The sequence below is a fragment of the Lontra canadensis genome, unplaced genomic scaffold (genome assembly GCF_010015895.1).
Source record: "Lontra canadensis isolate GAN:19392208 unplaced genomic scaffold, GSC_riverotter_1.0 scaffold60, whole genome shotgun sequence".
NCBI lineage: Eukaryota > Metazoa > Chordata > Mammalia > Carnivora > Mustelidae > Lontra > Lontra canadensis.
The window spans coordinates 6,767,343-6,789,894 of record NW_022631054.1 but is presented as its reverse complement, the minus strand read 5'-3'; the positions used below and the strand labels follow the sequence as shown (position 1 = coordinate 6,789,894).

Sequence of the window (22,552 nt, the reverse complement as noted above, 5' to 3'; positions counted from 1 at the left end):
GAGAGTATTTCTTAACTTGTGTGCCACTCTTCTTTCCCAGGAGTGTGCTACATTTTCATCAGGATTGAAAATGTATTTTAGGGTTCAAATTGTGAGTTGTAGTGTGAATTCGTGGTGATGTCTGTCTGGTGGAGTGTTTGGAGCTTAGTGGTGGCCACGTAATGGGTGGCTTAAGGGGATAAAACTTGCTGCAACTAAGAGATATAATTTAATGTCAGTAATTTAATGATACCTGGAGAGAATGTTTACTGAAACCAAAGAGAAACTTGGCCTTGTGGAGAGCCTAGATGGAGCAGTAAACTTTGTTATACAGCCACACAGACCAAAAAGTAACCAAATGGAAAGTGTGATAATTAGAATGTTCTTTCAAGGTTCCAAGTTGATTTTTTAAAAAACAAATATTTGCATTTTAATCCTTTTGGAATGATGTCTAGAATTTTGTATTTTGTAAGTGTAATAGTAATTCAAAAGGATTGCAAGACACTTTTTTTATAAAGATTTTATTTATTTATTTATTTGACAGAGAGGAGAGAGAGAGAGAGACAGAGAGGGAACAAAAGCAGGGGGAGTGGGAAAGGGAGAAGCAGGCTTTCTGCTGAGCAGGGAGCCCCACACAGGGCTCTATCCCAGGACCGTGGGATCAGGACCTGAGCTGAAGGCAGATGCTTAACGACTGAGCCACCCAGATGCCCCAAAACACTGTCTTAAAATTTAAATTGTCTTGCACCTCATACTTACTTTGTTATCCCTTTGTTCTACCTTAACTGTAGGGAGATCCCTTTGTCCTACCTTTACTGTAGGGCCATCCCTATTGGGGCAGTTCCCTTCCAGGGAAAGCAATTATTTTTGTAAACATTGAATAAGTAAGTGCTTTAAGTATTGAGGTAGCTTCTTTGAGGGAAAATGACAGTGGAGTGTTAAGGGTAGTATATCTAGAATGATAATGTCGTCATGGAGCCTAATGGTGACTTGCCTCTGTAGCCATGTAGCATACGAAGGTCCTGCCTGGCTTTTTGCTTCCCATTCTCATGCACTTAATTTGTTGAGTGGGACGTCAGAAACACTCTGAGGAATTACTTGCTTAGGGACTATTGCTGGACTCTGGATTTCTGCATGGCAGGTGTGACAAAAGTGAAAAACAACATTTGTGCTTAATTTCCTGAGTTTTCCAAACCCCAATTTCACAAATTATAGAAACTAAATATTGTTAATCAGTGGTAAGAGTCTGCTTTTAAGGAGGGACAGGTAATGCAATCCCTGTTTTCCAGGATGGAAAAACTGAGGCCCAGAAGATTAAAGAGCACGCTAGAGATCTAGCTGCAAGATACTGGTACACCTGGGAATTGGATCTAGGTCTTCTGACTCCGGTGTAGTGTCTGATATATTGTAGGAAGATGATACTGAAGGTCTTCTTTTCAGTCTGAGTCTTTTTCTTGGCATGTAAATTCAAGGTACAATGCATCGCCTTCAGTCACTGGATGAAACATTGTACTGAGAAACATGAAGGCACTTGCCAAAAGATGTACAATGACTGCCTGGAAATACAGACTGCCAACTATATGCCAAGAGGAAAATAAACAAAGTGTTCTATTTGGGTTTATAGAGAGGAAGTATCTCTAATGCCTTAGTTCTTCAAGTCCTGTGGAGAAGCAGTAGTCATACATAGGAGCACAGTTCCCTTTGTGTTTGTCTAAACCTACAAGAGGAGAAGCAAATGATTGGCAATCTGACTTGTGAGCAGGCTGTGTGTCATCTAATAGATGCGGAGTTCTGCGTTCTTTTTGTCTGCTTTGGGACATAATTTAGGAGCATTTTTTTTTTTTTTTTAAACCAAAGGACTGTTTGTCTGATAGTGCTCAATGGAGATCTGGGACGCATGGGTGAGGGATATGAGATGAGAGATGGGAGGGTGGATCACAGTGGCTTAGTAGGACATGAAATAAAAGTCACAAAAACCTGTTACCCAGGAGAGATGGGAGCTATCTGGAGGCTATTTGCGGAGAAAGAGGGGAAAGCAGGCTCCCTGCTGAGCAGAGAGGCCGATGTTGGGGTTTGATCCCAAGACCCTGAGATCATGACCTGAGCCCAAGGCAGAGGCTTAACCCACTGAGCCACCCAGGCACCCCCAGAAGCGATCTTTAAAAAAAAAAAAAACCTTAGCCTGACAGGAGGCTAAGAGGGAAATCTCAAAATTTTTGACTCATCTAAAAAATTTGTATAAGTTTCTAGATCCCTTGGATCACCTCCATTGTGACTGAATTTAGTTTTCTTTGCCTATAGTGTTAAACCTGGGTGGGTTGTTCATATACTGTATATTCATTTTTTTTGCAGCTATGGGAAGAACTCTGGAATCAAACATCCTATGTTATGTAAGGAAAGAGAAGTTGCCACTGGCCAAATGAGAAACCATAGGCTAGGATAGATGGGACTTGCACGTTCCGATTTGTGAGAATAAAATGCTGCCCTGATGTTTCCGTGCCTGGGGCAAGGTGTTAAAACTGCTCTTCTTCAAAAGGAGTATACATTCGAGACATGCAGGTTATTTGGGGTAAATAGGAATTCACCTATGTGATTTGTATGTGGCTTACCTAAGTTGGTTTTGGTTTCTTGTGTAGTTTGAATTCTTCAGATAAATTTGAATCAGACTGTGGTCCTGTTTGCCTCCTTGCTTACCTTTGGGGTTCTGGTTCTTAGCTAGAGCTTCACCACTGCTATTTCCTCATTGTGGGATCCAGAGTTCAAGGTCTTACCATGAATCATCATCATCATCATCACAACATAGTAGACAATTATAGTGTATATGCCAGGTACTGTTCTAAAAGTTTGATGTATATTACCTAATTTAATCTCCTCACCACAGCCTTGTGAGGTAAGCACTATTATTATCCCAGCCCTACAGAAAATTACTTTCTTGAGCCCTCATCTCTGCTTTTATGTGTTTCTTCCTCCACCTCTTTATATTTGTCCATCCTGTATCCCATTCTTTTTTTTTTTTTTTTTTTAAGATTTTATCCATTTACTTGAGAGAGAGCTTGTGAGTGAGAGAGCACAAGCAGAGGGAGAGGGAGAAGCAGACTTCCCACTGATCAGGGAGCCTGCCTGAGATCATGACCTGAGCCGAAGGCAGCCGCCTAACCTACCTAGCCACCCAGGTGCCCCCACATCCCGTTCTTTTCCTCTGTGTCACTGTACACATTTTATCAGGCAGAGGAGAAAGACTTTCCTGACAAAAGAACAGCATGAGCAAAGCATGTGTGTTTTCAAGGAGTGACGAGCAATTATCTGGCATAGAGGATGCTTGAGGGACAGTAGTTGGTGGTGAAACTAAAAATATAAGACCCTGTGAACAAATTGTAGAGGCCCTTGAAAGGAATGCCAGGAGATGTGGGGTTTTAAACATGGAAGGGACAGTAAATCTGTTTCATTGGGTAATTCTGATGGTGAAGTGAAGAGTGGGTTAGAGAGGGATAACAAGCTAAGAATTTGGTTACATGAGCCTGGATGAGAGGGGCTGGCATTGGACTGTGGCTAGGGAGAAGAGGTAACCATTTTGGCATTTTGGAGGCAGAATCTAGGATTTTGGTTATTAAACTGGAAGTAGGAGAAAAAATGATAGAGAACAAAACCTTTTAGATTTTGAAAAAAGAGACATGCTTCTTGAAAAAAATTCAGATTAACACAGAAAAGTACAAAGGATATATCACCATAGTCTTAGCATCCAGAGGTAACCTTAACCATGATTTTGACTGCTCTTAAGTACCTCACATAAGTGGAATCAAAAATATTTCTTTTGTGACTGGCTTATTTCACTTAGCATAATGTCCTCAGGTTCATCCAATTTTATATAAATTGACTCATACATTTCATATATATTTTTTAAGATTTTATTTATTTATTTGACAGATCACAAGTAGGCAGAGAGGCAGGCAGAGATAGAGGGGGAAGCAGGCTCCCCGCGGAGCAGAGAGCCCAACGCAGGGCTTGATCCCAGGACCCCGGGATCATGACCCAAGCCAAAGGCAGAGGCTTTAACCCACTGAGTCACCCAGGCGCCCCATACATTTCATATTCTGTATCTTGCTTGCCTCTTCCCCCGCTTAACAATATGTTATGGATATTTTTATGTTTTTATGTTGGTTTTATGTATGTTATCTTTTTTCTTTTTAAAGATTTTATTTATTTGACAGACAGAGATCACAAGTAGTCAGAGAGGCAGGCGAGGGGGGGGGGAAGCAAGCTCCCCGCTGAGCAGAGAGCCCGATGTGGGTCTTGATCCCAGGATCCTGGGATCATGACCTGAGCCAAAGGCAGAGGCTTTAACTCACTGAGCCACCCAGGTGCTCCTATGTATGTTATCTTTTTATTTTTTCAAAGATTTTATTTATATTTGACAGAGATCACAAGTAGGCAGAGAGGCAGGCAGAGAGGGGGAAGCAGGCTCCCTGCTGAGCAGAGGGGCTGATATGGGACTTGATCCCAGGACCCTGAGATCATGACCTGAGCTGAAGGGAGAGGCTTAACCCGCTGAGCCACCCAGGCGGCCCTCTTTATGTGTTAATGTAACTGTACATCAGTGGTCTCAACCTGGGGTCAGTTTGCCCCCTTAGGGCACATTTGCAATTTCTGGAGACATTTTTGGTTGTAACAACTGGGGAGGTGGGTTCCTGACATCTAATGGGTAGAGATCAGGAGTGCTGCTAAAGATCCTACTATGCATAAAACAGCTCCTCACAACAAAGAATTATTTTGCCCAAAATATCAATATATTATACTGAAGTTAAGAAACTCTGTTCTACATTATTATTGTTGTTTGTTAAATTTTGAAGTAATTACAGATTTACATAAGAGTTTCAAAGATAACAGAGAGTTCTTATATACCCTTTACCCAACTTCTCCTAAAATTGGCATCATATATCATCTTGGTACATCTGCCAAAATTAAGAAATTGACATAGATGTAGTACTTTAAACTGTAGAATTTATTTGGATTTCACCAGTTTTTCTACTAATATCTTTCTTCTGTTTTCGGGATCCTGTCTAGGGTTCCATGTTGCCTTTGGTCATCGTGTCTCTTTTGGCTCCTCCAGTCTGTAGCAGTTTCTCAGGTGTTTCCAGTCTCTGACTTCTGAAGGGTACTACTGGTCAGCTCTTCTGTAGACTGTTTCTCAATTTGGGTTTGTCTGATGCTTTCTTAGGATTACACTAGCATTACAGATTTTGGGAAAGCGTACCACAGAGGTGAAGTACCCTTCTCATTACATCATATCAGGGCATGATGGCAGTATGACTTATTTCTGGTGATGTTAACCTTGATCATTTAGTTTGGGATGTGTGTGCCAGATTTCGCCACTGTGAAGTCCCTTTCTGTACTCTATTTGTTAGAAATGAGTTGCTGTTGCTGGGGCACCAGTGTTAAGTGTTAAGGTCACTTGTTAAGTGTCTGCCTTCGGCTCAGGTCATGATCCCAGCACAGCCCTGCATTGGGCTCCCTGCTCAGCGGGAAGCCTGCTTCTCCCACTCCCACTCCCCCTGCTTCTGCCTTTTTTGCTGTGTCTCTCTCTGTCAAAAAAAAAATAAATAAAATCTTCAAAAAAAAAAAAAAAAGAAAGAAAGAAAGAAAGAAATGAGGTGCTAAGTTTAGCCCACACTGAAGGGGAGAGGATTTAAGCTAGAAAACATATATATGTGCACTACTCCATGTGTACACAAACCTCTTATGTTTATGTCAGTATCTGCTTATATATGAAAATAAACATGGGTTTATACCAGTATCTCTGACTCTACTGTGGCACCACAAGGTTCACTCTAGTGTTTCTTTCCTTGCGCATTTGTGACTTCTTTCTCAGAGAGTAAGAAATTTGGTTCTCATTGTCTATAATGTATTTACCAGTTTGTACAACCTGTATAGTAGTTTGCAGTAGTTACTTAGGTGAGAAACAAACTTCCCAATTAGGTATAATGTTTGTGTGTAGTTCTTTTTGCTCATTTTGGCCTTATAGTATCCAGTCATAAGAACGTTTTACAGTTACTTAGGTAAGCTCCTTTTCTCCCTTCCACTGCCCTTCAGTGAAGTCATGCTATACATTTGTAATACAAATAGATTCATTTGTTGCAGTCTGTATTCTATCCTGGGATTCTCCAGACAGTCTGGTTTTTTTTTGTTTTTTTTTTTTTAAAGAATTGCCTATAGTAAAGTGCATTCTTTGTTGAGTACAGTTTTATGTTTTTTTTGTTTTGTTTTGTTTTGTTTTTTTAAGTGTTTATTTATTTGACAGAGACACAGTGAGAGAGGGAACACAAGCCGGGGAAGTGGGAGAGAGAGAAGCAGGCTTCCTGCCAAGCAGAGAGCCAGATGCCGGGCTTGATCCCAGGACCCTGGGATCATGACCTGAGCCGAAGGCAGATGCTTAACGACTGAGCTACCCAGGTGCCCCAGTTTTATGGGTTTTGATAAATACAGTCAGGTACCCACCTTTACAGTACCATACTGAACAGTTCTATCACTCTAAAAATTGCCTTGCGTGGCCTCTGTAGTCAGCTCTTCTACCTATCTTGACTTTCAGCCACCACTGATTTGTTTTCTATTGCCATGCTTTTGCCTTTTCCAGAATGTAGTGTACGTGGAGTCATACAATATGCAGCCCTTTGGGGTCCGACTTTTTCACTTAGCAGAGTATATTATTTATTTTTATTTACTATTTTTAAATCTTTCATTTATTTATTTGTCATAGAGAGCTCAAGCAAGGGGAGCCACGGGCAGAAGGAAAGGGAGAAGCAGGCTCCCTGCTGCGGAAGGAGCCTGATGCAGGACTCTATCCCTGGACCCTGGGATCATGACCTGAGCCAAAGGCAGATGCCCAGCCGACAGCCACCCAGGCGCCCCGCAAAGTACATTTTTAAATTCTCCCATGTTGTTGCATGAGTCCATTATGCTTTATTGCTGAGTGTCATTCCATTGTACGGATGTGCCTACCCTAGTATGTCCATTCACCTATGAGAGGACATCAAGTTGTTAGCACTTCCTTTGTGCTGTTACAGACATCTGCTGATGGTTTAACTTTAAAAACTAAAGTTTTGGGGCATCTGGGTGGCTCAGTGGTTAAAGCCTCTGCCTTTGGCTCAGGTCATGATCTCAGGGTCCTGGGATTGAGCCCCACATCGGGCTCCCAGCGAGCCTGCTTACCCCTCTCTCTCTGCCTGCCTCTCTGCCTACTTGTGATCTTTGTCTGTCAAATAAATAAATAAAATCTTAAAAAAAAAAATAAAAACTAAAGTTTTTTCTAGAATGGCTATGCCATTTTGCTTTCTGACCGGCAGTGAATAAGAATTTCTGTTCTTCCTGTATTCCCTCCAGGTTTGTTTTTTTTTTTTTTTTTTTTTTTTTTTTTTAATTTTAGCAATTCTAATAGGTGTGTACTGGTATCTCTTGGTGGTCAATTTACATTTCCCTAAAGGCTAATGATGTTGAGCATCTTTTCATATGCTTATTTGCCATCTGTGTATCTTTGAAGTGTTTGTTAGATCTTTTGGGGGTGTGTTTGTCTTACTGACTTTTAAGAGTTCTTTGTATATCCTGGGTACAAATCCTTTATCAGATATGTTATTTGCAAATATTTTCTCCTGCTTTGTGGCTTATTTTTTCATTTTCTTCAGTGTCTTTCACAGAACAAAAGTTTTAAATTTTCACTAAGTCCAATTTCTCTTTTTTCTTTTTAAATGGATTGTGTCTTTGATTTCCTATCCTAAAATTGCCAAACCCAAGGTCATGCAGATTTTCTCACCATTTTTTTTTAAAGTTTTATTTAAAAAAAGAAAAATTCTGTGGTTTTGTATTTTACATTTAGGTCTATGAGCTATTTTGAATAAACTATTGTATAGGGTATGAGATATTATGAATGTCCAGTTGTGCCAGCACTGTTTTTGAAAGGCTGTCCTTTCTCCATTAAATTGCCTTTGTACTTTTGTCAAAAATCAGTTTATATTTGTGCAGGTCTATTGCTGGGCTGCATTCTTTTCCATTGATCTGTGTGTCTATTTTTTTTTTTTTTTTTTGCCAATTACTGTGGCTTTATATTAAATCTTGAAATTGGATAGTGTAAGCTCTCCAACTTTCTACTTCTCTGTTTTTAATCTCTGTGTAGTCTATTTTATAGGTGTATTGTTATTAGCTAGGTTTCTACTGAAGGAGATTTAGAGGGGTTTTTTTGCTATAATAAATGATGCTGAGATGAACATCTTCACGCGTATATCTTTTTGGACTGTGTGATTCTTTCTTCAGGATAAATTCCTAGAATAGGAATACTGGATGAGAAGATGTACACATTACCTTCCCCCCCCTTCTTCCAATTTTCTAAGATTATTAGAGGTTACTTACATTATTTTTCTTATTGAGGTGAAATTCACATAACATCAGCTATTTTTTTTTTAACTTTTTTTTTTTTTTTTAAGATCTTATTTTTTTACTTGACAGAGATCACAAGTAGGCAGAGAAGCGGCAGGCAGAGAGAGAGGAGGAAGCAGGCTCCCCGCTGAGCAGAGAGCCCGATTCAGGGCTCGGACCAGGACCCTGGGATCATGACCTAGGCCGAAGGCAGAGGCTTTAACCCACTGAGCCACCCAGGTGCCCCAGCATCAGCCATTTTAAAGTGAATGATTCAGGGGCATCTGGCTGGTTTAATCAGTAGAACATGTAACTCTTGATCTCAGGGTTATAAAGTTTGAACACCACGTTGGATGTAGAGATTACTTAAAAATGGAATGATTCAGTGTCATTTAGTATATCACGGTGGTGTACAACCACCATCTCTTTCTAGTTCCAAAATATTTCCACCACCCCCAAAAGAAAACCCCATACCCATTAAGCATCTATTCTGCATTTCCCTAAGCAGTTACTCCCCCATTTTTCCTTGCCCCCAAGTCCCTGGCAACCACCAGTGTGCTTTCTGTCTTTAGAGATTTTTTTTTTTTTTAAGATTTTATTTATTTGACAGAGAGAGATCACAAGTAGGCAGAGAGGCAGGCAGAGAGAGAGGGAGAAGCAGGCTCCCTGCCAAGCAGAGAGCCTGATGCGGGGCTCGATCCAGGACCCTGAGATCATGACCTGAGCCGGAGGCAGAGGCTTAACCCACTGAGCCACACAGGCGACCCTGTCTTTAGAGATTTTATCTATTCTGGATATTTCATATAAATGGGATCATATAGTCCGTTGTGTCTGGCTTCTCTCACTTACACTTATAGCACGTGTTGGTACTTTATTCCTTTTTATGGTTGAATAATTTTCCATTGTATGTATAGATCACAATTTTTCCCATCTGTTGATGGGCAGTAGTACCTTAGGCTGTTAAGAATAGTGCTGCTGTGAACATGTACACACTCGTTTTCACTTATTTTGAGTATATATTGTAGGAGTAGAATTTCTGGGTCATATGGTAATTCTATGTCTAACTTTTTGAGGAATTGCCAAACTGTTTTTATGCAATGGCTATACTATTTTACATTCCCATCAGCAATGTATAAGGGTACCAGTTTTCTACCTCTTCTCCAATGTTACCCTCCCCCTTTATTTTTAATATAGCCATCCTACTGGGTATAAAAGTGGTATTGCTTTGTAGTTTTGATTTACAATTTCCTAGGGGCCATTTGTATATCTTCTTTGGAGAAATACCTATTTAGGTCTGTGCTCATTTTTATCTTTTTAAAACATTTTAAAGATTTTATTTATTTGAGAGAGAGTGTGGGTGTGGGTGCACACACATGCACAAGCAGGGGAGGGGGGCAGATAGCCGAGCAGACTCCCCGCTGATTGGGGATCCCAGGACCCTGAGATTAACCAACTGAGCCACCCAGGTGCCTGGTCTTATGCTCATTTTTTTTTTTTTTTAAAGATTTTATTTATTTATTTGACAGAGAGAAAGAGAGAGAGATCACAAGTAGGCAGAGAGGCAGGGGGAAGCAGGCTCCCCGCTGAGCAGAGAGCCCGATGTGGGGCTTGATCCCAGGACCCTGAGACCATGACCTGAGCCGAAGGCAGTGGCTTAACCCACTGAGCCACCCAGGTGCCCCTTATGCTCATTTTTAAATTGGGTTGGTTGTCTTTTTGTTGTTGAGTGGGTGCCCATTGTATTTAGATGCATATTGTCAGACTGCTTTCAAGAAAGTTTGCACCAGTGGTATGTCTGTTTTCCTTTACTCTTGCAATTCTGTGTGTTACCTGTCTTTTCATTGCTGTTAGTTTGGTAAACAAGAAGTGGATTTCATTTTAATTTCATTTCTTAGGTTAATTTTCTTTTCAAGCGTGCATTGGCCATTTGTGTTTTTCTTTTTTGCATGTCTTGCTCATACCTGTGTGTGTCCACGTCTATATAGTGGTTTTCATTTTTGTGTTTATTGATTTGTAAGAGGCTTTGTGTATTGTTAAGTTTTAATCTTTTGTGCAGACTCATGTGTTGGAAGTATTTTTTCAGTTGGTCATATTTGTCTTTTGTATGATTTTTTGGGTCATAAATGTTTTGTTTTGTTATTTTTTTAAGGATTTTATTTATTTATTTATCAGAGGGAGGTGGGTGAAGCAAAAGCAGGGGGAGAGGCAGACATTAGGGAGGAGCAGGCTCCCAGCTGGGCAAGGACCCCTATGCAGAACTCTATCCCAGCATGCTGGGGTCATGACCTGAGCTGAAGGCAGATGCTTTACCAACGGAGCCACCCAGATGTCTTGTCATAAATGTTTTGAATTTGTATGTTCTTGTACACTTTTTTAGAAGTACAAGTTGGTTTTAACATTCTTTTAGAAAGAGAATGTTATAGGGGTGCCTGGCTGGCTCAGTTAGTAGAGAGTTTAACTTCTGATCTTGAGGTTGTGAATTCAAGCCCCATGTTGGGCATAGAGCTTGTTTTTAAAAAGTGAGAATGTTGTAATAGATTTATAATTTGTTGAACCGTTGGAACTTACAGATGTGGTTAAAAAATATTATTGACGTTCTAGTGTGAATGAAGGTATATCCAAGACGTCCTTGCCTTCACTGTGCCTGTTGCTCTTCCCTTGCGGTCCCCTACACATGATGTAGCAGAGGAAATAAGGGATTCTACATTGTCGGGGCTGGTACTCTTGGTTAGCTACCGAGCTATCCAGTCAGTTTCCTACTCTCCTTTTTTGGTTTACATCTTGCTAGTGCCTTGCACAATTCTCATAGCAGTGGTTCTCGCTCTCAGGTGCATATTGCAGTCACCTGGAGAGCACTAAAAAACATTGGTTCCCAGGCTTATAGTATTCAGTAAATGCCCGTTGATTAGAATTAGATGATTTGCTTAACTCTTCAGGTGTGGATATTCTTTCCTAATTTACAGCTTTATTCTGAGGTCTTCATTTAGCCTCTTTAGCCCTGAGAGGCAGTTTTACTCACTGGGGAAACTGGGTTTTAGGCCCGCCCAGCTTTTCCCCTAACTCACTTCATAACCTGGGAATGGATACTGCCCTCCCTGGGCTTTAGTTTCCTCTTTGGCTATATTAGGGAGGAGAACTGATTAGATTAGATCAGGGATGGGCAGCCTTTTTCTGTTAAGGTCCAGATAGTAAACATTTTAGGCTTTGTGGGTCATACAGTGTCTGTCTGTCACAGTGTCTAAGGCTCCTTTTAGCTCTGGTGTTTTGTGGTTCCCTTCTTTCAAACCCTAGCCAGAGGTCTCACTTAGAAGAAGCAAGGAAAATCTTTTTTAACCACCAGTTAAATACAGATAATATCAAGCACTTATATAGTGCTTACCACACTTGCCTGCCACCATTTTACATATTTTACCTGTTTTAACTCTCATCTTCAGAATAACCCAGTGAGGAGTATAGGTGCTATTATTATCCTCATTTTATAGATTAGGAAACCTGAGGCAAAGAAAAATTAGAAACTTAAATAATCTGCAACATGAAGTTGAGTAGTAGAGCCAGAATTTGAACCTAGGCATTCTGGCTCGATTTTACTCTACTACCTCTCTCTAACTTAGACCTAGACCTCCAGATAATATATGCTCTATCATGGGGATCTTGAAAGAAAATATCACTGAAACCCTCAAAAATGGGCCAATCTTGAGGCTGTTAAAAAAGTGACCACAGAGAGGAACTTTATTAATTTTATTTTCTCAAAAGACCCCTTTTGTTTCTGTCCCAGCATTATAGTCACATGGCATTGTCTTTGTGTATATTTTTAGCTTTCTATCACATTTACTCTTTAACCGTGAAGGGGTTCAGTGTATGAAAGCAGGCTTCTCCTTAGTTTCTGGAATTTAATTTCACCTTAGTAAGAATTCATTACTTCAAGCAAACAAACAGACCAGAGTCAAATGGGGATAAAAATTCTACTGGTAAGAGGCAGCAGAAACAGCTTGTGTTATAGGCAGAGCCTCAAGGCTTTAGTTGTTTTTGGTCCCAGTCAGTTATATGTCCAGGGAAGCTTTCTGAGCCTCCATATTCTCAAGTATAAAATTTTAAGTGATTGGACTGGGTCCATGATCTTTGAATTTCCTTATAACCATTCTTCGCCAGGGTTTGCAGGTAGACCTCCAAGCAGCCACAGCAGACGCTCTTCGTTGCAGAGTTTCTCATGCTTTAACTTAAAAGTACGTGCCAATTTTGCATTCTCCGCCCTGATCTATGTTTATTTAGATGTAAAAATGTTTCATGTTCTTTTTACCATTTAGTTAGATTGGTGCTCTTGAAGAATGCATAGTAAGTATACTATGTATGCACCTCTCAGTTTGAGAAGCATGACCTTCTATTAAGATTCTAGTCCCCTTTCCTTTTTTTTCTTTTCTTTTTTTTTTTTTTTTGTTTAGGTTTTATTTTTAAGTAATCTCTATGCCATTCGTGGGGCTTGAACTTACAACCCTGAGTTCAAGAGTTGCATGCTTCACCAACTGAGCCAGCCAGGCACAACCCCCCCACCCCTTTTCTCTTAAATGGGGATAACAATTGGAAGAGTAAAAGTCATGATCTGGACTATAATTTCCAAACCACTCCTCTCAGCAGGCTGACTGAACATATTAGGTACAGGTTCTCCTGCTTTCTGAACATCTTAATCTGCCTAATTTAGTCAGCATGTCTGCAGTTGAACTTCGGCCAAACTAAGGTAAAAGGAGTAGTTGCCTGCCATGATGTTCCTGCAGCTAGTTCATTCTTTCTTAATAAAGTGTTAAATTTTTAAAAAATCATTCTTTTATTAAGAAAGAAAAGTTAAGCAAGAGATTGACCTTTTTCCTACTTTTCCACATCTCTTCAGTTGAATATCAAATTCAAATTTAAATTCTTTCAATTGAAAAGGAAAATCATCTTTCTGGTGAGTGCCAACATCCTTTAAAAAAATAAATTTTCAGGCACCTGGGTGGCTCAGTGGGTTAAAGCCTCTGCCTTTGGCTCAGGTCATGATCCCAGGGTCCTGGGATCAAGCCCTGCACCCCGCATCGCATCGCATCGGGCTCTCTGCTCCACAGGGAGCCTGCTTCCTCCTCTCTCTCTGCCTGCCTCTCTGCCTACTTGTGATCTCTGTCTGTCAAATAAATAAAATCTTTTAAAAAAATAAAAAATAAATTTTCCTTTTACTATTCTATGCCAAGATTCTTTTTTCTTAAATTTGGGCTATTACAATTAATACAAGAAATAAGGAGCTTGAGGTTCCAGGAAAGAAAGCTAACTTCCCAAAGTCACAGAGCTGATTTGTATAGAATGGAGATTAGGAACATGCTGGGAAAAGAACAATAAGAAGTCAGAAGACATGGATTAAAAGTTTGCCTCTGCCACTAACTTGCTGTGTGACTTTGGGAAGGTTACATACATAACGTGTCTAAGTTTTCATTTCCTCATTGGTAAAATACAGACCAACGTAACATCATAGGATGTGACATTTTTAACATAGGATTTAGCACTCTACCTCAGGCATGGAATATTTGTTGAGTATACTCCATGTATCATTAGGTACCATGTTAGGTGTTGGGCCTAGGGATAAAATACCCAGTTTCTTCCCTTGGAACTTGTAGTCTAATGGAGATAGAACTTACTATACCTGACTTTAAAATACTTCTGTGATATAGGTAAAGGCAGCATACTGTAGGGGCACAGAGGACAAGCACACAAGGAGTAGGAATGAGAAGTGATCTCAAAGCAGGCTTTCATCAGGAGGTGGATGCTAAAGAGTTTGGGGATGAATGAGATCAGATTTTCATTTTAGAAAGCTCCCAAGCTGCAGTGTGGGCATAATTTGGGGGGTTATAGTAAAGGTGGGAAGATCAACGAGGAAGCTGATGGAATGAACAGTCTAGTAGGGGAAATCACGAAGCCTTCAGATGGTGTAATGGCAGTGAAGTAATGAGGAAGTGGTGATGGTGAGCTTTGAGATCATTTTAGGAACAAGTATGGACAAAAGTTGAAGGATTGGAAATGTGGGGAGAGATTGGGATACAGAGATAAAGGATCACTTCAAGGTTTTTCGTTTGATTATCTCGTGGTTACTCAAATACACCTGGGAAGGTAAGTTCAGTTTTGGACATAGCAGGTTACAGGTGTCTGGAGTGCTGCTGCTGCTGCTGCTGCTGCTGCGGATGATAACTAACATTTATTGACTGCTTCCTATAGGGCAGGCCCTAGTACATATTCTTCGCATGTATTAATTATTTAATTTTCATCATAACCCTTTGAGGTTAGGTTTAAAACGAGCCTCACTTTACAAATAAAGTCTGAGGCACAGAGAAGTTCATTAACTTGCCCACGGTTACATAGCTAATAAGTAGTGGAGCCAAGACTTAAATCCAGGCAACATGGCTCCAGAGTCTTTACTGTTAACAACTTCACTATATTAAATGCCTCTCAACGATGATGAAAATGTCCACTAGACAGTTGAAAATACAGGTCTGGCATCAAGAGAGAACTAGATTGTAGATATGGATTTTGGGAGTTAGCACAAAAATGGTTATAGAAACCATGATTGTCCGACAGTTCAGAGTATAGAAATGGCAGGCAGACACCATAGGGTTGGACATTTCTCATTATTGTTACCATGAGAGGTATTGCTAATACATCAGTGGTTGGCTTTAGTAGGGAAACTGAGGAAGGGCCAGTGAGATAGGGAGAAAAACTGGAGAGACTGCTGTCATTGAAACTCCAAATGAGAATGATTTATGAGAGAGTCGAGTGGTATCAGATTGTTGGTTTTTCCATTAAATGTGTTTTGAAAGCTTAGTAGAAGAGTGTTAATATTTGACAGTCGGGGTTCATTAGTGATCTCAAGGAGTAAGATATCCATGGAGCAGAGGGGAGCAGTTAGCAGAGAAGATAGGTAATTGTATTGATTAATAATCTGTGAGTGTGGTTTTCAGAGCAGATGTAATTTATAGAGGCAAGGAAGTGATTGAAGAACTTCAGGATCTAATTTGGATTGGGAAGGAAATGAAGTCAAAAGGGGGAAGGAAAGAAAAACAAATGGGGGGGTGGGCAGCTTTTCCTCATTTTTGCAGATAGCAGTGTTGGGCACTGTAGCCAACCTGCACTCAGACACAGCTCCATGATCTGCCCAGTGCTCAGGATTTTGCTGATTAACAAACCCAGTAGGACCACCCTACAGCATGACAACCATAAAGGGATGGAGCCTTACATGAGTGATCTTTAGCTGTACACTTAAAGATTTGGGGGAGTTTTTCCAAGGTAGAATTTCTTTGGATCAGTGTTTCTCAACCTCAGGACTGTTGACATTCTTTGGCTGGATAATTTTTGGTTGTGTGTGTGTCTGGTGGGCGGTGTTCCTTGCATTGTAGGATGTTTAGCATCATCCCTGGCCTCTGCCCACTAGATACCAGCCACACCTCCACCCCTGCAGTTGTGACAGCCAAAAATGTTTCTTGACTTTGCCAAATGTCCCCTGGTGGACAATTTACTTCTGGTTGATAACACAGCTCTAGATTCTGCAGGTTTTCCTCTAGGTCTCTGTTGTAAATTTCACTCACTTTGATTAGTGCCTCTGGGCACTTTAGCTCCTTGATTTGGCGAGTCCGGGTTATTTCAGATTTGTGGCCTTTTTCCAGAACATTTTCATTCTGGAAATAAACTCTCAATAGAGGTGAGACAGAAGCATATTTCCTTCTAGTACCCAGTTAAATATCTAGAACATTAAATGCTTAGTGGTTATGAGATTTAAAGAAGATGATTACAGTCAAACTTTATTATCTCTCAAAATTTTATATCATTTATTTCTTTATAGTAGTTATTTGTATCTGTGTCTCTTGCTAGCCTAGAATCCTAGAGGACAGGGACCCTTTTTTAATCTTCTTTGAATGCTTAACATCTTGCAGAATATCTGGCACATAATAGGCTACACTCTCAGTAAATGTTTGCTGAAATAAGTCAGTTATGTTGATAACTGGCTAAGTAGGTGAAACCTGTAATTTTTCAGAGTATTTCAGTTATCAGACCTTACAAAGAGGTCAGAGTTCCCTTAGTATTGACAAAAATCTGATTTCTGCAGAGAGAAGCATTTTTTCCAGTCATTTCTGTGTACGCAGATCACAGGTGTTCTCTGGGAGAATAGGAAATGGAAGAGAGTGACATGCTGGCTTTAGAAGATAAAACAGATCCTTTAAGCTCTTCCTAGCACCCAGGGCTGGCTGACTGATAGGTGGAGTCACACTGAAACTATAATTGAAGCTGGAAAATATAAGGCAATCAGCTACAAACCTGGTAGGGTATTGTTTTCTGACCAGGTAATAAGATAAGCCCAGCTGTGGGATTTACGATGTAAATACCTATATGGACCAAATGTGACATTTATAAAATTGATTGGTTTCTGCATTTGTTTAGATATTTATCCTTAGTGCAAATGTGTAGAATGTGTTGTGTTTTTGTTTTTTGTCTGGGTGGTATGATTTTAATTGATAAATAATGTATGTCATAAAATGCATAATTCATGGGGCTCCTGGCAAGCTCAGTTGGGGGAGTGTGCAGCTCTTGTTCTTGGGGATATAGGTTCAAGCCCCATTTTGGGTGTAGAGATTCCTTAAAAATAAAAGCTAAAGTAATGAATAATTCCTAACTGTACAGTTCAGTAAGTTATCCAAAAAGTGAAAATACCTGTGTAATCAAAACTCAGTTCAAGAAATAGAACATTACTAGTCCTCTCAGTAATTTTAAAAGTTATGATGTGATCCAGCAATTCCATTTCTGGGTATATACTAAAAAGAATTGAAAAATTTAGAGGGTGCCTTGGTGGCTCAATCCATTGAGTGTCTACCTTTGGCTCAGGTCATGATCCCAGCAACCTGGAATCGAGTTCCGAATTGGGCTCCCTGCTCAGGCGGGTAGTCTGCTTCTCCCTCTCCCTTTCCTGCTCCCCCTGCTCATGCACTCTTCGTCTCTCTCAAATAAACAAATAAAGCCTCTTAAAAAAATTAAAAAGAAAAAGAATTGAAAAATTCAACAAAGTTTTGAAAATTTCATTTCATTGCTAATATTCGCTGGTTTCTTATTATACCAAAAACTCTGTCTTCCAAGTCTTTTGTTGTGGTAAACTATATGTGGTAAAATATACATGACATAAAATTTACTGTTTTACCATACATTACACACATTTACATTGTTCTCCAACCATCATCACCCTCCATCTCCAGAACTTTTTTGGTCTTCCCAAAGTGAAATTCTGTACCTGTTTTATACGTCCCCATTCTTCTCTGCCCCAGCCCCTGGCAACCACCATTCTACTTTCTGCCTTAGAATTTAACTACTTTAGTTATGTCATATAAGTAGAATCCTACAATATTTGTCTTTTTGTTTCTGGGTTATTTCACTTAGTATGATGTCTTCAAGGTTCTTCCATGTTGTAGTATGTGTCAGAATTTCCTTCCTTTTTAAGGCTGAATAATTTTCCATTATATGTATACAGCACATTTTGTTTATCCATTCATTCATGATGAACATGGACTGCTTCCACCTTTGGCTTCTGTGAATAATGCTGCTATGAACATGGGTGCATAAATATCTGTTCAGCTCCCTGCTTTCAGTTCTTTTGGGTTTGTACCCAGAAGTGGAATACTGGATCATGTAGTGATTCTATTTTATTTGTATATATAAAAATTATTTATTTATGAGAAACAGAGAGAGAGAGAGAGGAAGAGGGAGAAGCAGGCTCTTCGTGGAGGAGGGAGCCTGATATGGGACTCGATCCCAGGACCCCAGGACCATGACCCGAGCTGAAGGCAGACACTTCAACTGACTGAGCCACCCAGGTGCCCCTATTTTTTATATTTTTATGGGGCTTGAACTCACAACCTTGAGATCAAGAGTCACATGCTCTACAGACTGAGTCAGCCAGGCACCCCACTATTTTTTATGTTTTGATGAATCATTGTACTGTTTTCCAAACATAGCTGCATCATTTTATATTCCCACCAGCAAAGCACAGGGGTTGTAATGTCTCTACATCTGCACCAACAATTATTACTTTCTGTTTTTTGACAGTAGCCATCTTAGTAGGTGTGAAGCGCACCCAGATTTTTTAAAAGTAACTTTTTGCTAGGGAAAATTTCCAGCATATAAAAAGATAGAGTGAATGCTAGTCGCACTGCTGTGCGTCTCACCTCACTTCAGTAGTTAGGAACACTTGGCCGATCTTATTTCAATTAGTTTGCGCTTCCTACCCCATTATCGGAACATGGGTCCCAGTCTTCATATACTTTTTTTCCCCTATTGTGAAAAGCAGGAAATAAACATAAATTTTTTAAAAGATTTATTTATTTATTTGAGAGAGAGAATGTGAGAGCAAGGGGAGGGGCAGAGGGAGAGGGAGAGAGAATCCTCAAGCAGACTCCCCACTGAGCACAGAGCCCAACATGAGGCTTGATCCCAGGATCCTGAGATCATGACCTGAGCCAAAATCAAGAGTCGGTTGCTCGACTGACTGAGCCACCCAGGTGCCCCTATAACCATAAAATTTTAATGTTATGAATGTTACTGCAAATTTTACTTGCACCATTGTTCTGCCTTTCATTCAGTGATCATAATTCTTTTTTTTTTTTTTCCTAAAGTAATCTCTACACCCAACATGGGGCTTGAACCCACCATCCCAAAAGAGTCAGGTGCTCGTCAGTCAGAGAAGGACAATCATCATATGGTTTTCACTTATATATGGAAAAAAGAAATAGTGCAGAGGACCACAGGAGAAGGGATGAAAAACTGAATGGGAAGAAATTAGGGAGACAAACCACGAGAGACTGTTGACTCTGGGAAATTGAGGGTTGTAGAAGGGGATGTGGGTGTGGGGAGTAGGGTAAGTGGGTGATTAGCATTAAGGAGGGGACATGATGTGATGAGCACCGAGTGTTATATGCAACTAATGCATCAGTGAACACTACATCAAAAACTAATGATGTACTATGTGTTGGCTAAATGAATGGAAAAAAAAAAAAAGAGTTAGATGCTCTACCGATTGAGCCAGCCAGTGATCATAATTCCTGTGTCATTATTAACAAATTTCTTTGTAGCATCATTCTTGCTCTCATGCAATGCAGATATAGATGTACTTTACATATGCCCTTCACCTACCCTTGCCTTCTCACTTGTTAAAAATTTATTCATGGGGGATGCCTGGGCGGCTCAGTCGTCAAGCATCTGCCTTTGGCTCGGATCATGATCTTAGGGTCCTGGGATCGAATCCGCATCGGGCTCCTTGCTCAGTGTGGAGCCTGCTTCTTTTTCTGCCTGTGCTGCCTGCTGCTCCCCCTGTTTGTGCTCTCTCTCTGACAAATAAATAAAATCTTTTGAAAAATTTATTCATGGGTAAAATGAAAAAAATACACAGTAGCTGTGATCACAAGTTGCAGTCATTTGTAAGCTCAACCATAACAGCACATCAGTAACTATTGAAAGAAGTCATATTAGAATGGAAGACTGAAACAACATTATTATAGACATAACCTTGGATTGGTTTTAATTTCTTTAAAAAAATATTTTCATTCATGTGTACCTCAGTATAGTGTATACCTCAAAGTTAAGGACTCCTTTTTTTTTTTTTAACATAACTGTAAAACCATATGATACCTAAAAATAAACAATCCTTTTATCATCAGTTATCCACTTAGTATCACCCGTATCTTTATGCCCAGTTTCTTTTAATTCAGTGGTATGGGAAATGAAAAGTTGACAAATCACTCAAAGAGGACAATTTAGGGCGCCTGGGTGGCTCAGTGGTTGAAGCCTCTGCCTTCGGCTCAGGTCGTGATCTCAGGGTCCTGGGATCGAGTCCCGCATCGGGCTCTCTGCTCAGCAGGTAGCCTGCCTCCTCCTCCTGTCTCTCTCTGCCTGCCTCTCTGCCTACTTGTGATCTGTCAAATAAATTTAAAAACAAAAAAAAATCTTAAAAAAAAAAAAAAAGGACAATTTACACTAGTAACCAAGATGTAGTACTTTGGTGTGTATTACAGTTTTTGTTAACTCTGTGAGCAAGACGATGTCTAGTTTTAATACTCCTTTCTTCTTTAAACCATTAATTACTTTTCCTTCTTTCTATTATTTGTTGGCATTTGTATATATCATAAACAGTACAGTAGGCCACTTCCTTTAATAAATAAGGTGAGCCTTGTTCTGGGCTTACCTCTGTTTGATTTATGTTAATGTGTTTATTTAAACTTACCTTTTTTTTTTTTTTTTAAACTTTATTTATTTATTTGAGAGAGAGTATGAGCGAGGAGAAGGTCAGAGAGAGAAGCAGACTCCCCATGGAGCTGGGAGCCCGATGCGGGACTCGATCCTGGGACTCCAGGATCATGACCTGAGCTGAAAGCAGTCGCTTAACCAACAGAGCCACCCAGGCGCCCTAAACTTACCATTTTTAGGAGTTCTAGAAGATACACATAAAGGCAGGACTCAGGATGAAATTTTATCTACAGATGTATATATCTGATAGGATTTACTGGTAGAGATGTTTACATTTTGGCTTTTTGGAGGTGGGGAATGGTAACTGGGCATTTTCAACTATGCCTTTTCCTTTTTTTTAAATTTTAAGATTTTACATATTTATTTGAGAGAGAAATTGAAAGAATGAGTGGGATCAGGGGCAGAGACCGAAGCAGACTCCCTATGGAGCAGGGAGCCCGACATGGTATTCGATTCCAGGACCCTGGGATTGTGACCTGAGCTGAAGGCAGACGTTTAACCAACTGAGCCACCTAGGCACCCATAACACGCAATTATTAACTCCTTTCCTTCCTTTAATTTTCTTAATTTGTGCGGAAGCCTGCAATGTACAGTATGTGCTACAGCACTTTATAATGTTAGGAGGACATCTTATTCAAGATGTACAAAAAAGAACACCCTGTGATTTAAGATTCCATCAGTTTTCGGGTGTGAGAATGCAAGTCTGTTGTCAAGTGCAGATTAAGAGTTAAAGGCAGAGCTGGTTCTTTCCCTATGGCTCTTTATATTTCTTCTGTGCACTATTTTACTAATTAACAATTTTCTTTTACTTGAAGATAGCTTATATTCTTGTTGGGTAAATAACCGTGGTCATTAAGAGCATAGAAGCTTCAGAGTGATAATGACATTAAACTTATTTCCCATTCTTCTTGCGTTGTGATAGTAGTAGTGGTTGTAATACAGGTAGTTACTTAATGATCCTGTATAGTGTATGCAGTGTGATAGGCAAAAACTAAGTGCTTTGCATATATTAACTCAATCCACACAACAACCCCATGAGATAGATACTGTTATCCTCATTTACTGATGAGGGATTGAGGTAGAGAGAGGTTAGTAACTGACTACTCCATAAGTACAAAGAACTGGGAAGCGGCAGAGCTAGGAATTGATCTGAGGCAGCCTGGCGCCAGCGTCCTTCCTCCTAACCATTATACTGTACTGTACTTAATCGACACTCATGTAAGTAAAGGGAAATGTGAGATAAAAAATGCTTTTAACATCTTTGTGGGCTCTATGGAACTTATTATTTGTTCATTCAATGCTCCCTTGTAGAATCAGTGATTACAGAGAGAACATTTAATCTCAAAGCATTCATCCCTATTTCCAAACTAGTATTTTCAGATCTGTTCTCCATCTGAGACCTTGCATTTAGAAGTACATTTGAACTTTTTAGTTGAATTGGCAGATCAAGAGCTTACAGACAGGATATTGCCTTTAAGTATTTAGACTGCATGTGCTGACCCCCTGAAGCAGTAATTTGGTTAGATCACAATGTTTCCATTAGAGTACAGCAGTATTAGGGGTTCTGACTTCAAAGTGTGTATGTGTGTGTTTTATATGTATCTTTGTAAATAGGCCACTTCTCTATAAATGGAGCCAAGATTCTAAAAAATCTCTCAGATCCATTTAAATCCAAGAAATACCTAAGCATTTGAAGTAGAACTATGAGCAATGCAAAATGTTACCTTTCTGGAGACTTGTGATAAGTACAATAAATAAAACAATCTGCCCATTTTTAAGCCTAAAGAACCTCCAATTAATCTTGCAGAATTCTCAGTTGAGCATTGATTTACATACACTTTTTATCTTGAAGTCTAAGCTAATAGCTACTATTTGATAAGAA

At 39.8% G+C, this 22,552-nt stretch overlaps 1 protein-coding gene across 4 annotated transcripts in view; it reads left to right on the top strand.

Annotated features, from left to right (window-relative positions):
- Positions 1-22,552, top strand: part of TRIT1 (tRNA isopentenyltransferase 1) — a 48,471-nt gene that overhangs the window by 5,609 nt on the left and 20,310 nt on the right. The window contains exon 1 of one of the 4 annotated variants that reach the window (XM_032877383.1): positions 12,465-12,602. The exons of the other annotated variants lie outside the window; for them this stretch is intronic. Within the exon in view, the coding sequence (XP_032733274.1) occupies positions 12,492-12,602 (111 nt within the window). The 5' untranslated portion in view covers positions 12,465-12,491. Of the gene's footprint in view, positions 1-12,464; positions 12,603-22,552 lie in introns of those variants that run through there. 4 annotated transcript variants of the gene reach the window in all.